Source organism: Nicotiana tomentosiformis, chromosome 5, assembly GCF_000390325.3.
Source record: "Nicotiana tomentosiformis chromosome 5, ASM39032v3, whole genome shotgun sequence".
NCBI classification, from domain to species: Eukaryota; Viridiplantae; Streptophyta; class Magnoliopsida; order Solanales; family Solanaceae; genus Nicotiana; species Nicotiana tomentosiformis.
The window spans coordinates 131,529,533-131,544,678 of NC_090816.1; the positions used below are offsets into that span (position 1 = coordinate 131,529,533).

The window sequence follows — 15,146 nt, forward strand, 5'->3', positions numbered from 1 at the left end:
GGAGTATAATATTGAAAGTCGGCTCAGAAAGGGATTATGGTTCTGGTTGGGGCGAGATGGCTCCGTGACTTGTTGATATGGTAAGTGGTCATGAAATTTCGCGTGTTTCTTTTATTATCAACAGTGTACGAAGGTTTTAGGATGAGGTTTGGTTCAATATGGGTTTAATACTAGTATGTGGTTGGTTTTGTAGTAGTCATTGCGATCAGGAATGGTGCTACGAGCATGCGAGTTGTATAATATGTTGGTTGATTATATCTGTGGTTATAGTTATAGCTCGATGCAATTTGTTCGGACTTATACGGTGTGTAAATGTAAGATTTGTGTCTTGAAAGAAATTCTAAAGGTTGGAAATTAAATTCCAAGGTTTATGGGCTAGAGTTAAATTAATGATTTTCAGTTGCATTGTGTAGTCAAGCCTGTGTGGGATAGGGTGACGTGGGTTCACCCCCGGGTACGTATGTGGTATGATGGAACAGTGATTTGATGGCTTGGAAATAACTCTTGGCACGTTCGAGGAGGAACGTATGTTTAAGTGGGGGAGAATGTAACAACCCGACCGGTCGTTTTGAGTATTACAACCTTGCTTCCCCATTTACTGCTCAAATTGTACTTTATATTTGTTGTGTGACTTGCCGGGATAATTGATTCGGGTCCAGTGAGGTTTTGGAAGGAAAGTTCCAAGGTTTAAAGCTTAAGTTAAAATAGTGACCGAATGCGGACTTATAGGTAAAAGACCTCGGATTCAAATGTTGATGAATCCAATAGCTCCGTATGGTGATTTTGGACTTAGGAGGGTATCCGAAAAATTATTTGGAGGTCCGTAGTGGAATTAGGCTTGAATTGCCGAAAGTTGAATTTATGAAAAGTTTGTTCGGGGGTTTTACTTTTTGATATGGGGGTCGGAATCCGATTCTAGAAATTGAAATAGGTCCGTAATATGAAATATGACTTGTGTGCAAAATTTGAAGTCAATCGGACGTGATTTGATAGGTTTCAGCATGGTTTGTAGAATTTGGAAATTTCTAAATTTATTAGGCTAGAATCCATGTGTAGTTCGTATTTTTGAGGTTGTTTGATGTGATTTGAGGCCTCGAGTAGGTCCGTGGTGTGTTTTAGGACTTGTTGGTATGTTCGGACGGGGACCCGAGGGCCTCGGGTGAGTTTCGGATGGTTAACAGATTGATTTTTGAATTGGGAAGACTGCTGGAACTGAAGCCTTCTGGTGTAATCGCACCTGCGGAAAAGTAGTCGCAGGTGCGAGCTCGTAACTGCGAGCAAGGGTGCACTGAAGCGAGGTGCGCAAGTGTGGAAGGTGCTTCGCAGGTGCGGAATCGCACCTGCGCGAGAAGGAGTGCAGATGCGGGCAGAGGGCTGTGAGGCATTGGTCGCAGGTGCGAGGGAAACTTCCGCACCTGCATGAGCGCAGATGCGGACGGATGCGCGCAGAAGCGGAAACTGGGCAGGCGAGTGGAGTCCGTAAATGCGACGATTTGCTCACACAAGCGGATGCACAGGTGCGCAAAACTTGTCCGCAGATGCGAAAATCGCTGGGGCAGAACCTTAAATTTGAAGGTTCGACATTTTCACCCTTTTTCGTATGTTGAAGCTCGGGTTGGGCGATTTTGGAGAGAAAATTTTCCACACAACTGGGGGTAAGTGTTCTTAACTCCCTTGTGATTATATTCCATGAATTAATCACAAGACGTGAGTTGTCGTATTTTGTGAGTTTCGTCGGATTTCGAGACATGGGCCCCACAGATAATTTTTGGGGCGTAATTTCGGATTTTGTGGAAAATATTAGCATTTTGATATGGAATTAATTCCTATAAATTGTGTGGACTGAATCAAATTAATTATTACTTGATTCGAGCCGTTCGGGAGTTGATACTCGCATAATGGAATTTCTGGAGCATTGTTTAGCTTGCTCGACATTGGATTCGGCTTGTTCGAGGTAAGTAACTCTTCTAATCTTGGAGTTGAGGGTATGAACCCTGAATATATGTATTTTGTGAATTGTTGGGAGGTGACGCACATGCTAGGTGACGGGCATGTGAGCGTTCACTATAGAAATTTTGACATAATTATTTGTGTGGAATTTTGTAGTTAAATGATCTTGGCATTTTCCATGCGGTTTTATGAGTTAAAGAAATTGAGCTGAAAAGCATATTAAAAAATATGTTGAGGCTATGTGCCAGTATTATTGAGACCCACAGAGGTCATATTGCTATGAATTATTTGTTTTAAATTAAAAATTCATACTCAATCATATTCATTTCATTGCATATCATAACTCAGTTTTATGACTCTATTTTGATGCATATAAATGTTTTAGGCCGAATGCCCTGTTTTACTGAAATGCCCGAGTGGCTTGAGAGGTTTATGACTGAGTGAGGCCGAGGTCCTGATTGTGAGGATGAGTGTGGATAGGGGTTGCCCGCCTGCAGCATACTTTATTATTATAGCACGTGAGTTGTCCGTACAGCACGTGAATTGTCCGTGCAGATTATAACGCTTGGAATAAAGGAGCCCCTCCGGAGTCTGTACACACCCCCAGTGAGCGCAGGTACCTACTGAGTGTGAGTGCTGAGTGACTGGGAGGCAAGAGTGATTGTGAGATTTGCCCGAGTGGCAAGAGTGATTGTGAGGTTTGCCCGAGTGGCAAGAGTGATTGTGAGGTATGCCCGAATGGAACGAGTGACAGTGAGGTTTGCCCGAGGGGCTGTATATGAGTGATGTTCTTCCCGAGGGGCTGTTTATGATTTTATCATTGAGTTGCATTGCATTGGCTTGCACACATGACATACAGGCATAGAGATGTATTGCCTCGTGCTGTACTGCATCACATCATTCATGATTTTTCACACATTATTGACAGATGGGCATAGTGATGCATTTGTTTTATTTTTACACGGGTTATCCGGAAGAAAAATGAAACATCTTATTTATTATTGACAAGATTTTGGGAGAAATTATTTGTTTTCAAACTATTCATATTTTTTGCAACTCCGGCAAACGATTTGGGTTTTCACTGATGTATTTGAAAGGAAAAACTATAATTTTTAAAATCATTTTTTGGCTGAGTATTTTATCCCTGAGTTACTTATGGTATTATTTGCTTTATGTTGTTATGGATTGTTGTGGATTATTGGTTTTGGACCCGACTTGGTGGAAGCTCGTCACTACTTTCAACCTACGGCTAGGTTTATTACTTACTCAGTACATGGGGTCGGTTGTACTGATACTACACTTCTGCACATTGGGCTGCCTCTTGTTCAGGGTAGCCTTAAATTTATAAAAGCTCTGTTTATGTATTATTCAAACAGACTATGTATTTATTTCATTTCCGCTTTGTATACTCTATTCTTAGAAGCTCATGATTTGTACTACCAATTCTTGGGGAAAAGTATTGGTTTAAGATATTTTTTTTAAATTAATTACATCGTTAATTTCATTGGAATCAGATAGTTGATAATTGGCTTACCTAACGGGTTGGGTTAGGTGCCATCACGACTAGTTGGATTTTGGGTCGTGACATACACATATGTTTTCTCTGTTTCTAAAGTTATTCAAAGTTCTTATCTTTGTTCATAAGTTCTTCATAAGTGTTTGGCTCCGAACCGAAGGAAGGCTTTTTATTAAGCTTTTAACCGAGCCTGGATTCAGTATCACCCCTCATTTGGCTGTTTATTCTAATTTTTATTAGCTTATCTAACGTCATTAATCATTTGTATTGAATTAGTTCACAAATTCTTAAAACCGCGTATAAATTCAATCTTTATCTATTTTTTAAGGGTAAACAGTTTGGCGCCCACCGTGGGGCTAAGGATAATAGTGGTAATTTGATACATATTTTCATAACACACTTTATTTTACGCTTGTTCTTTGAGATTTTAATTTCAGATATATCTAAGAATATTAAACTCTCAATTTGCTTACTTAACGTTGATTTTGAATCTGGCCACCATCGCGAAAACAACAATATAGTACCTAGCAACGAGGTGCCCCTGCTGACCTCGACAGGGTCCCAGTTGCAAACCCAATCGATGTCAACTCACATGTGTCCATCGATGCCAACCTGTCGACCGACCCCAAAAACAGCGTTCGCGAAGGGGCCCGATCAATGGCTCGAGGTACGCCCGACGATGAAGGCGATGGAATTAATGTGCGAGTTATCTTCGAAATGTTACAAGCCCAACAGACGGCAAATTAAAAACCCGACTAGGTTTGATATTGAGTAAAACAAAACCCGAACCAAACTGACATATAAATATATAATTTTTATATATACTTTTAAGATTTTATATAGAATTTTCTTTAAAAAATATCTATAAATATTTGGGATTCTCAGGGATATAATATTAAATAATAGGTTGTATGGTCACTTTCTCATCAAATCTTATTGAAATACGTCAATCTTTTTGTTCTTCTATATACATATCATATGTTAAGATCTATTAAATTCTTATATATTTTTTCTAATGTGAGGTGCTTGTTATTATTTAAGTATCATATTAATTTTTATGTTTAATTACTAAATTCGGTTAAGCTTGAAAGTGTACATCAACAAAAAATTATTGTCATAACGACTAAAAAAATAACTATTATGTGTTCCTAAGAAAATTCTCTCATAAGAATATTTTAATAGATAATATGTTTGTCAATTTTTTATATTTTTACTAAACATATATATATATATTTACTTATAAAAAATTTAACAAAATAAGATAGAAATAATATTTAAATAACAAAAAACTCAAAAAACTCAAAAAACTCGACGAAACCGAACTAATCCAAACCGATATAGTTGATTTGGCTTCATTTTGATAAAAATCGAATCGACCCGGTCACTTTATTACATCTAAGCCTTATTGTACTGTGCATACACCACTTCTGAATTTCTTTTTTTCCCCCTCCTAATCCTTCTTTCATTATTGGTTACATCATGGCTTACTAGCAATTACGAACTCCTATTTCTTAAATTATCCAAAATATATGATGCAATCCGATGTATTGAGAAGCACACATAGTAGATCCAATTCTCATTTTCTTGCCCAACTCCCCCTACTAACTCTTGTTCAATGTATTGCCAACGTCAAGTACAAAACGGTACTTAACATCCGATTTCAAAAGACGGTCTAAAGCTGTATTCACATAGTCCATTGGCACGACTTCAACATCTGGTGTAATGTTATGCTTTGCCGCGAAGTCTACCATCTCTTGTGTCTCCTTTATCCCTCCTATGGCACTCCCTGCTACTAGCTTCCTTCCTGTTTATCAAATTATATAATATTTGTATCAATATCAAATTTTGTTGGTTCTAAAAAGAATGCATGGATATATAGAAACAGTCGATTCAAGAAATGTACCTAAAAGCAAGGGAAATACAGGCAACTCTAGTGGTTTTTCTGGTGCGCCAACCATTACAAGCTTCCCATGAGTTTTCAACAAATTAATCAACGGAAGAAGAGGGTGAATTGCAGAGACAGTATCAATGATGCCGTCAAGCGAGCCCGCTGCAGCCTGCTCATATTACATGTATATATGAAAATTAATATTCTTATGTCAAACTCCAGTTTAAGATTGAAGCATAGTTGATTGATTGATCAGAGGTATAAAGTCAAAAGTCATAATATTCACCTGCATTTGGTCAGGGTCACGACTAACCAAAAATGAGTCTGCACCTAAACGCTCCATTGCTTCTTGTTTTTTACTTGCAGATGTACTAATAACAGTCACTTTGGTTCCGAATGCCTTAGCAAATTTCACAGCCATATGACCAAGACCACCAAGACCAACAACACCAATGTGCATTCCAGGTTTATCGAGTCCAAAATATTTCAAAGGACTATATGTTGTAATTCCAGCACATAACAATGGAGCAGCTTCCATTGGCAAATTCTCCGGCCAGTGAACGACGTAGTGCTCGTCCGTTACCATGATATCAGAGTAACCTCCGTACGTGGTGGTTCCATCGGTGTAAATACCATTGTATGTCATTATCTGATCAGGACAGTAATTCTCGAGATTGTTGTCACAGTTTTCACATTTGCGACATGATCCCACTAAACATCCGACACCTACTTTGTCACCAACCTTAAATTTCTCCACTTTGTTACCAACTTCTGTTACCACACCAACAACCTCATGCCTGTAGAATTGATAATCAAAAAACTTAATTCTCATTTAGATAAAGAACTTTAGTAACGTAGCGTAACATGTGATTAAGTTTCACTTTTGAAACTTAATAATTGTGAAAGCACTACACTACTCTGTTTCTTGCAGTAAACGAAAATATATTCTATCTTGGAATCTGATCCTTGATAAAAGTATCTGTAGATACAACCAAATCTTTAATTCCTTTAAACAACTCTTAACATGGAGTTAGCGTAACCATTCGCAAGACAGCAACTTTGACTCCAATAATCCTAAATTAGGCTAATTTTACCCGGAACCCTTCATGTCAATCATAACAATAACAACGACGACTCTGTGAAATTTCACGTGAAATTCCACTAGTGGGTATGAGGCCCGTAGGGATAGAGAGACTATTTTCCGAAAGAAACTCGGCTCAACAACATGTCAATCATAACAATATTTAAAAAAGAAAAAAGAAAGCTGCATACTTTTGAGCACATAAATTAAGAAAGAGAGATAGACTATCGACACATCAGAATTCAAAAGTGCCCTCAAAATTTGTGGTCTGCTGAACATTTCTATGGTCATAAAAACATAAAATTTGTAAAGTTTAAAGTTTAAAAGTTTAAAATATTAAAGAAAAAAAGGTCATTACTTTTGGAATAGATTTAAACAAAATAGTGTTATATCAAGTGAACAGAGAAAGAAAGAACATAGAAAAAGTAAGTAAGAAGATGGAAACTAACCCAGGTACCATTGGATATATGCTATTGCTCCATTCGTTCTTGAGCTGATGAAGATCAGAATGACAAATTCCACAATACATAACTTTGAACTGCACATCCTTCTCACCCGTAGCTCTGCACCCATAAGTAATCCAAACCAAATTACCCCCATTTTAGAGTTTTCTATAGCCATAACATCACTCATAAAACAGAGAAGCTGAATAAATTTAACTTTAAAAAAAAAGCTAACTAAAATTTAGGATAAAAGAATCAAATAATACCTTCTTGTAAAGTTGAAAGGAGAAAGAACACCAGAGATATCTCTAGCTGCCCATCCAAAGGCCTTTACTGGCTGTTCATTCTCATATAATTTTATCATTTTCTTAACTGTTAGTTTTTAGAGATATCACAACAAATTGAATAGTAATTGCAGTAGGAAATAGATAGATAATGAAGTAGTTGCTCTTTTCATATATGATAGTATTATGTATATATAGGCCTTAGAGTTCATGGCTTATGACGTAGTCGATGAGGTGTGAAGCAAAGTCTTTCGTCATGGCTTCTCTGGACAATCTGTTTTCTCTGAATTTTTTATTGGGCAAAGGTCCAAATATGTACTTCTACTTTACGAAATTAAATATATTTGCTCTTGGTTAATATTTTAGCTCAAATATACTTTTAACGTCACATAGTTAGTTCATATATACCCTTAGAGTTACACAGTTGACCCATATATGCCCTTTTCGAAACGAAATTCATCAAACTAATTAGCTCTTTCGTTAATTGTATTAAAGTGTATTACAAACACTATTTACTTTTTATTAGTACTATTTCTTCTTTACCTTTCTCTTTTCTTTCTTATTTTTTCTTTTCTTTTCTTTTTTTTTCTTTTTCTTTCTCCCTTATCCGTTTCCTCCATTACTGATGTCTTCTCTATTTTCGTCACCAATTTCACTTGACAAAACTCATGAATTCCAATTATTAGGAAAATTCTCCCATAAGGTAATCAAGTTCTAATTTCACTGGCCCTCTAAAAAAACGAAATTAAATTGTTCCAAAAATTATGGTTTAAACTTTAAAATAATAAAAACATCTCAACCTTTAACAATACTCAAAAGACCAAAATATTTAAATTGTTTCCAAAAAGATAATTTAATGATTAAAAGCCTAGAGTTCAAGTTGTAGTGTTATAAATTTGAGCTGTTAGTCTTTTCTCAGCTGGATATTTTCTATTTTTTTATTAATTATGTAAATTAGGGGTGTACATGGAATTGGTTGGTTCGATTTTTATCAAAATCAAACCAAACCAATTATATCGGTTTGGATTATTCGGTTTTGTTGGATTTTCGGGTTTTTTGTTACATAAATATTATTTCAATCTTACTTTGTTAAATTTTTTAGAACTAAATATATGTTCAGTAAAAATTAAAAAATTGACAAACATATGATCTATAAAAATATTCTTATGGGAGAATTTTCTTAGTAATTGGAATTCATGAGTTTTGTCAAGTGAAATTGGTGATGAAAATGGAGAAGACATCAGTAATGGAGGAAATCGGATAAGGGAGAAAGAAAAAGAAAAAAAAAAGAGAAGAAAAGAAAAAAGAAGAAAGAAAAGAGAAAGGTAAAGAAAAAAAGTACTAATAAAAAGGAAATAGTGTTTGTAATACACGTTAATACAATTAACGAAAGAGTTAATTAGTTTCGAAAATGGCATATATGGGCCAACTGTGTAACTCTAAGAGCATATATGGACCAACTATGTGAGAGTAAGAGTATATTTGAGCTAAAGTATTAACGAATGGTAATTGTGCTCAATTTCATATAATACAAAGGTATATTTGGACCTTTTCCATTTTTTATTTGATATGATCACTTAAAGACAATCCTCCTTGTCTCTCTGTGGCGTAATATATTCTTTGGGCAAATGCTACGTGTATGTATACGCAAGGGGTCCGTGTATGATCGCATCCTCCTTGTCTCTCTGTGGCGTAATATATTCTTTAATTTGGGCAAATGCTACGTGTATGTATATGCAAGGGGTCCGTGTATGATCGCGTTTGACCGAACGCAGAAGGAGAGAAGAGTGAATAACTTTATAATTATCATAAATTCTCGTGATACACCACTTTTGGACTTGACGCTGGCGTAGTCGGAGGGACAAGTCCGTGAAATCTGTTTGATTAAATCGTATAATACGTGTTACGAGCTTGGATCGTGACACAAGTAATCATATTACCTATTTTTAATATGATTCGAATATATATTAAAAAGGAAAAAAAATATATAAGATGATTCCTCTATATAAGTTAATCAGGGCAAGAATGGATCTATATGGGAGGCGATAAATTCACGTGAACCTATGCTTCTTTCCCTAAACTATGTATATCACTTTTATTTTTTTTATTTTGTTCTTAAATAAGCATGTGTGAACCCATGTTAAAGTGGGTACTTTAGCTCAGTGGTCAATAAAGAAAACTTTCACTAATAATGCAAATCACGTATCTACAGAAAAATAGAAGTACATAAAAAGATTTACGTAATAGAATGGATGAGGAATTTTTTAATAATTTTTAGCTTGCTATATATAACGTAAGATATTTAAAATGGCAAGTAATAATTTTATTATTGATAGTTTTTAAAGTGTGAAAGCTAGCTAATAATGCTAATAATATTGATGAGTTTGATCGTTAACTTGAGTCATCGTAAATATATATATATATTTTCAAATTATATATTGATAAAGATATTAGTGCACTCATATTATTTAAATTTGCCCCGAATATTATTTGGAATCGTTCCATATAAGCCTTTTCAAACCAGGTTTATTGCTATTGATTGATCCCCATAGATACGCCTCTGAATTAGGGTTGCCACTTTGAATTCTACACAACTCTTGGAAGTCAAAATTGTGCGATATGGAATCAATTATTTGCACGATTCTTTTGTTTGAAAGTTCCAACTCTTTGGACTGAACCCTTTTTGCCAGGTATCCCATAAACAATTGCTTAGAATAACTAAACAAGACAAAGGAACGTAAATCTCAAGTGCTACTCTACTGGATGCGTTTCCATAAATATTTAAAAACCGACTAAATCGATCGAATCGTATCGTATCGAATCGATTTTTAGGTTTTTTTTAATAAAATTATAGATTTTTATATAAATCTATAATCCGGCCGATAATTAGGGTAGATTTTTTATTTTATAAAAATAAATCAAAAAATACCGAACTGTACCAAATAAATTAACATGTGAAAAATATATTTATATATTAAGTTTTAGAATAATAATGTATTAAAATTTTCCTTGGGCCTTGGAATTGTGAAAACGGTTACAAGCAAACAAGTAATTAAACTCAAAATCTTAATTCCCAAACCTATAATGTTACTCCTATTGAAACTAAATTATTTTCAATATATTCACTAGCAAGACACAAGCTATTCTATCGATTAGTAGCAAACTACAATATATTGAATATGTTTCTTTTCATATGATTTAGATTTATCTTTTTGAATATTTAATCTTAGATAGACTTTATTCCTGAGTTCCAGCTTGGTTAATATCTTTTCACTCGGTTAATATCTTTGTTTCGATAAGAGTGGGTTGCTCTAGTGGTAAGCACCCTCCACTTCCAACCAAGAGGTTGTGAGTTCGAGTCACCCAAAATCAAGGTGGGGAGTTCTTGGAGGGAGGGAGCAGAGGGTCTATTGGAAACAGTCTCTCTACCCCAGGGTAGGATCTAAGTACACACTACCCTCCCAAGACCCCACTAGTAGGAGTTCTTGGAGGGAGGGAGCAGAGGGTCTATTGGAAATAGTCTCTCTACCCCAGGGTAGGATCTAAGTACACACTACCCTCCCAAGACCCCACTAGTGGGATTATACTAGGTTGTTGTTGTTGTTGTCGGTTAATATCTTTGTTTAGTTTCTTTTACGCTGCTGTAGAATAGTTGATGGATCTATACTCTAGCCATATTTAATATTTTCTTAATTCATCAACCTTAAAAGAGTAAAAATATCTAGAGAGTTTGCTAAATCCTATAAAAGTACGTATGTTATTGCATTCTACTTTTACTAGTGACTTTTACATGACATTTTAAAAAATACCGAAAATTAACCGAACCGTACCGATACCGAAGAGAAACTGACATAATTGGGACGGTTTCGAAAAGTCTAATTTTGATTATGTATAATAGAATAACCAAAAAATTAATATGATACAAATGTTAGAAAATAATCGTCCGATCCGAACCATTTTACACCCCTACCACTCTGTCAGGTTATTCTATAAATAGAATCAAGATCACATAAGAAAGAGATTGAAGAAAATTAACAAGTCCACTTAGTTTGCAAACTAATATACTTATATGTTAACTTCACCTTCCATTTTTGGCACACTACATTCTAAACTTGGAAACAAACATTGCATCATTGACATAAATAATTAGTTTTACATTTCTTTCCTTATTTGCTATTCCATCTCTTGGTGGATTTACGTTTTGAGATACGGATGCTGAAGCACCGGTTGGCTTTGGCCAAATTATGTAACGTATTCATATAAAATAATTAAAAATTTAAATAATTGACCGCGAGCACCTACTATGATTAGCAAAATTCTATGTTTAGCTTAATGCATGGCTAGTGATTTCCTTTTTCTTATTAATTTTCATGTTCGACTTTGTTGTCACGTCCAATAAATATTAATTCACTTCACCTCTGAAAAATAAGAAAAAAAAAGAAGAAAAACCTTTGCCAAAGGCGGATTATGACGTTTTAATGATTGCATGTCTTGAGACAGGTACCCCATCCTAAACTAAATGTGTCTTTCTCATAATCTTTTTTAGAAAAAAAAAAAAACTCCTCTTTCAAATAATTTTCCAACTCTTCTTCACCTCTTGTTATCTAACAGCTTCCTCTGTTGGAAAAATTATACATAATACTTCCAAAACTAATCAGATATAAAAAGTGACAAACAATAATTTGAGGGAAAAAAATTTGTAGTTAAAGAAAAAGCTAATTAATCTTGACGTGATCAAAATCAAATCAAAGAAACTACATAATGACTTAACTATGTGTCAGAGAGAATAAATGCAGCATCGACCCTTCCACTTGAGGACAATATCTCAATCCACTAAAATTCAGGATAAAAATTGTCGGTAAGATATTTTTTTTCCACTTGGAAAAGATTTTTAGCATCTGTATTAATGATCAAAACCTTAAAATAACGTTAAATACTTGTCATTTTAATGTTCATATACAAGTGTAACGACTCGGCCGGTCGTTTTGAGTATTATAACCCCGTTTCTCTATTTACTGCTCAAGTTATACTTTACAGTTGTTTTATGACTTACCGGGTTAGTTGGTTCGGGTCCGGATGGATTTCGGGGTGAAATGAGACACTTAGTCTCATAATTAAAAACTTAAGTTGGAAAAGTTGACCGGATGTTGACTTATGTGTAAACGACATCGGATTTGAATTCTGATAATTTCAATAGCTCCGTATAGTGATTTTTGGATTTAGGAGCGTGTTCGGAAAATTATTTGGAGGTCCGTAGTGGAATTAGACTTGAAATGGCGAAAGTTAAATTTTTGGAAATTTTGACCGGGGGGAGAGGGTGACTTTTTGATTTCAGGGTCGGAATCTGATTATAGAAATTTGAATAGGTCCGTTATGTCATTTATGACTTGTGTGCAAAATTTGAAGTCAATCGGACGTGTTTTAATAGCTTCCAGCGTTGTTTGTAGAAATTGAAAGTTTCAAAGTTCATTAGGCTTGAATCTATGTGTGATTCGTGTTTTTAGTATTGTTTAATGTGATTTGAATACTCGACTAAGTTCGTATGATGTTTTAGGACTTGTTGGTATATTTGGTTGAGGTCCCGGGGGCCTCAGGTGAGTTTCAGATGGTTAACGGATCGAATTCGGACTTAGAAGAAAATCTAAAAGTTTCTGTAGTCTCATGCAATCGCACCTGCGGAAATTGGCTCGCAGGTACGAGCATGGCAAGCGCAGAAACGGACAAGGGGCTGGTGAGGCAGTGGTTGTAGGTGCGGACGGGTGGTCCGCAGAAGCAACGTCACATCTGCGAAGATTCGATCGCAAAAGCGAAAATGAGGGGGCCAGGCGGCTTCACAGAAGCGGACTTCTTATCCGCAGAAGCGATGAAGCCACAAAAGCGAAGGAATTCTCGCATCTGCAAGACCACAGATGCGGCTAAAAATCTCGCAGAAGCAGAAACCCCTGGACAGTACAAAAACAGAGGGGTTCCGAGTTTTTGCCATTTTTGGGCATTTCAAGCTCGGGCTGGGCAATTTTGAGCGAGGTTTTCACGGGAATTCTTGAAGTAAGTCACTTGTGATCATTTCTACTTCATAATATTGAATTATCATCCAATAATCCGACTAGATTATGTATTTTTGAGGTATAAATTGGGGATTTGATGATTTGGAGGTCGAGTTGATATCGAATTTGGATAATATTGGTATGGTTGGATTCGTAATTGAATAGTTCATATTTTGTAACTTTGGTCGAGTTCCGAGACGAGGGCCCCACGAGCGATTTTTGAGTTAAATTTCGAATTTTGTTGGAAAATTTATATTTTCATATGGAATTTATTCCTATAATTTATATTGACTGAATCGAATTAATTATGACTAGATTCGAGCCGATCGAAGTCGAAAAATCGAGGGAAAGGCATTCTACTTGACTGATTGAGCGTGATTCGAGGTAAGTGGCTTGTCTAGCCCTGTGTAGGGGAAATTTCCCTAGGATTTGATACTGTTGTAATATTTTGTTATATGTGAGCACCGTGTACGCAAGGTGACGAGTGCGTACAAGGGCTAAATTTGGAAATATCGGTTCTTGCTGAGTAATCTTCTTTTAAATTCTTTAACTGAATTGCCTTAGTATATGTAGTGATCATGAATAGCCTAGTATCACATGTCTACGTGCCTTAACTCTTACTTGCAATATGTGCAACATGCTTAGCTGAATTACCTACTTTTTCTCGATTTGATTTAAATCTTTAACTGTAAGATATCTGGCTGAAAATTTGTTGTTCCTCCGATTACCAGCTGTATATTTATTTTGGGACTACGAGGCGGTTCCTCAGGAGATCCCCTCGTACTGTATATTTATTTTGGGACTACGAGGCGGTTCCTCGGGAGATCCTCCTGTACTACATATTTACTTTAGGACTATGAGGCGGTACCTCGAGAGATCCCTTTGTATATTTACTTTTGGGACTACGAGACGGTATCTCGGGAGATCCCCTATTGAGCATTTACTCTTGGGACTACGAGACAGTATCTCGGGAGCGCCCCCTGTTGTTTACCTCTATTTGCTGTGTTGTTCACTTCTCAGCTATTTTATTATATTATTATATCCTCTGTCTTACATTTTCTATTATTTTCAGTAGGTCCTGACTTGACCTCGTCACTATTCCACCGAGGTTAGGCTTGGTACTTAGTGGGTACCGTTGTGGTATACTCATTCTACTCTTCTGCACATCATTTTGTGCAGATCCAGGTATCGCTTACCAGCCCAAATATCAGTGAGCTACCTGGATACGGAGACTTCAAGGTACATCTACCAGCGTTCGCAGATCTCGGAGTCCCCTCTCTATCCTTATCATGTTGTTTCCTTGTTTTAGTAGACTCTGATGTATAGTGACATTTAGTATTTCTCTTAGAAGCTTGTAACTTATTTCTACCGGGTTTTGGGAGATAGTAGTTCTTTGACTTGCAGTTTTCATCTATTACAACTATTAAGGTTTGAGTTTCAGACTCTTATCATGTTATTCCGCAATTTGTTAGACTTACCTAGTCTTAGAGACTAGTGCCATCACGACATCCTACGGAGGGTGAATTGGGGTCGTGACAAGTTAGAATCGGAGCTCTAGGTTTGTACGTGTTATGAGTCACAAGCAGGTTTAGTAGAGTCTTGCGGATCGGTACAGAAACGTCTATACTTATCTTCGGGAGGCTATGGAACTATTAGGAAATGTTCACTTCTTTGATTCCTTATCGTGCGCATTGTTGACTTCGAAATTCTAAACCATTATCTTCCTATTCTCTCACAGATGGTGAGGATATGCACAACTGGATCCGATGATCAAACACCAGCACTCCCTATTGGAGCCGCAAGAGGCCGGGGTCGGGGCAGAGGCCGTGCCAGAGGTCGAGGAAGACCACTTGGTTCAGCCAGAGCACCTGCACGAGCTATTGCAGAGGAGCCACCAGTAGCTCCAGTTGGAGAGCAGACACCTGAGACGCTTGTTACTA

The 15,146-nt window shown here is 36.3% G+C and overlaps 1 protein-coding gene across 4 annotated transcripts in view; it reads right to left on the minus strand.

The window, feature by feature from the left end:
• The window catches only part of LOC104103376 (8-hydroxygeraniol dehydrogenase-like), a 143,727-nt gene extending 136,392 nt beyond the window's left edge, over window positions 1-7,335 (minus strand). For 2 of the 4 annotated variants that reach the window (XM_070175367.1, XM_070175368.1), the window contains exons 1-3: window positions 7,145-7,333; window positions 6,885-6,998; window positions 5,641-6,151 (exon numbers count right to left, since the gene is read on the minus strand). In XM_070175367.1, coding sequence (XP_070031468.1) covers window positions 5,641-6,151; window positions 6,885-6,998; window positions 7,145-7,242 — 723 coding nt within the window. In that variant the 5' untranslated portion in view covers window positions 7,243-7,333. Of the gene's footprint in view, window positions 1-4,780; window positions 5,271-5,369; window positions 5,524-5,640; window positions 6,152-6,884; window positions 6,999-7,144 lie in introns of those variants that run through there. The other 2 variants (XM_009594591.4, XM_070175369.1) reach the window with 2 other exon arrangements.
• Window positions 7,336-15,146: the final 7,811 nt, after the last annotated feature.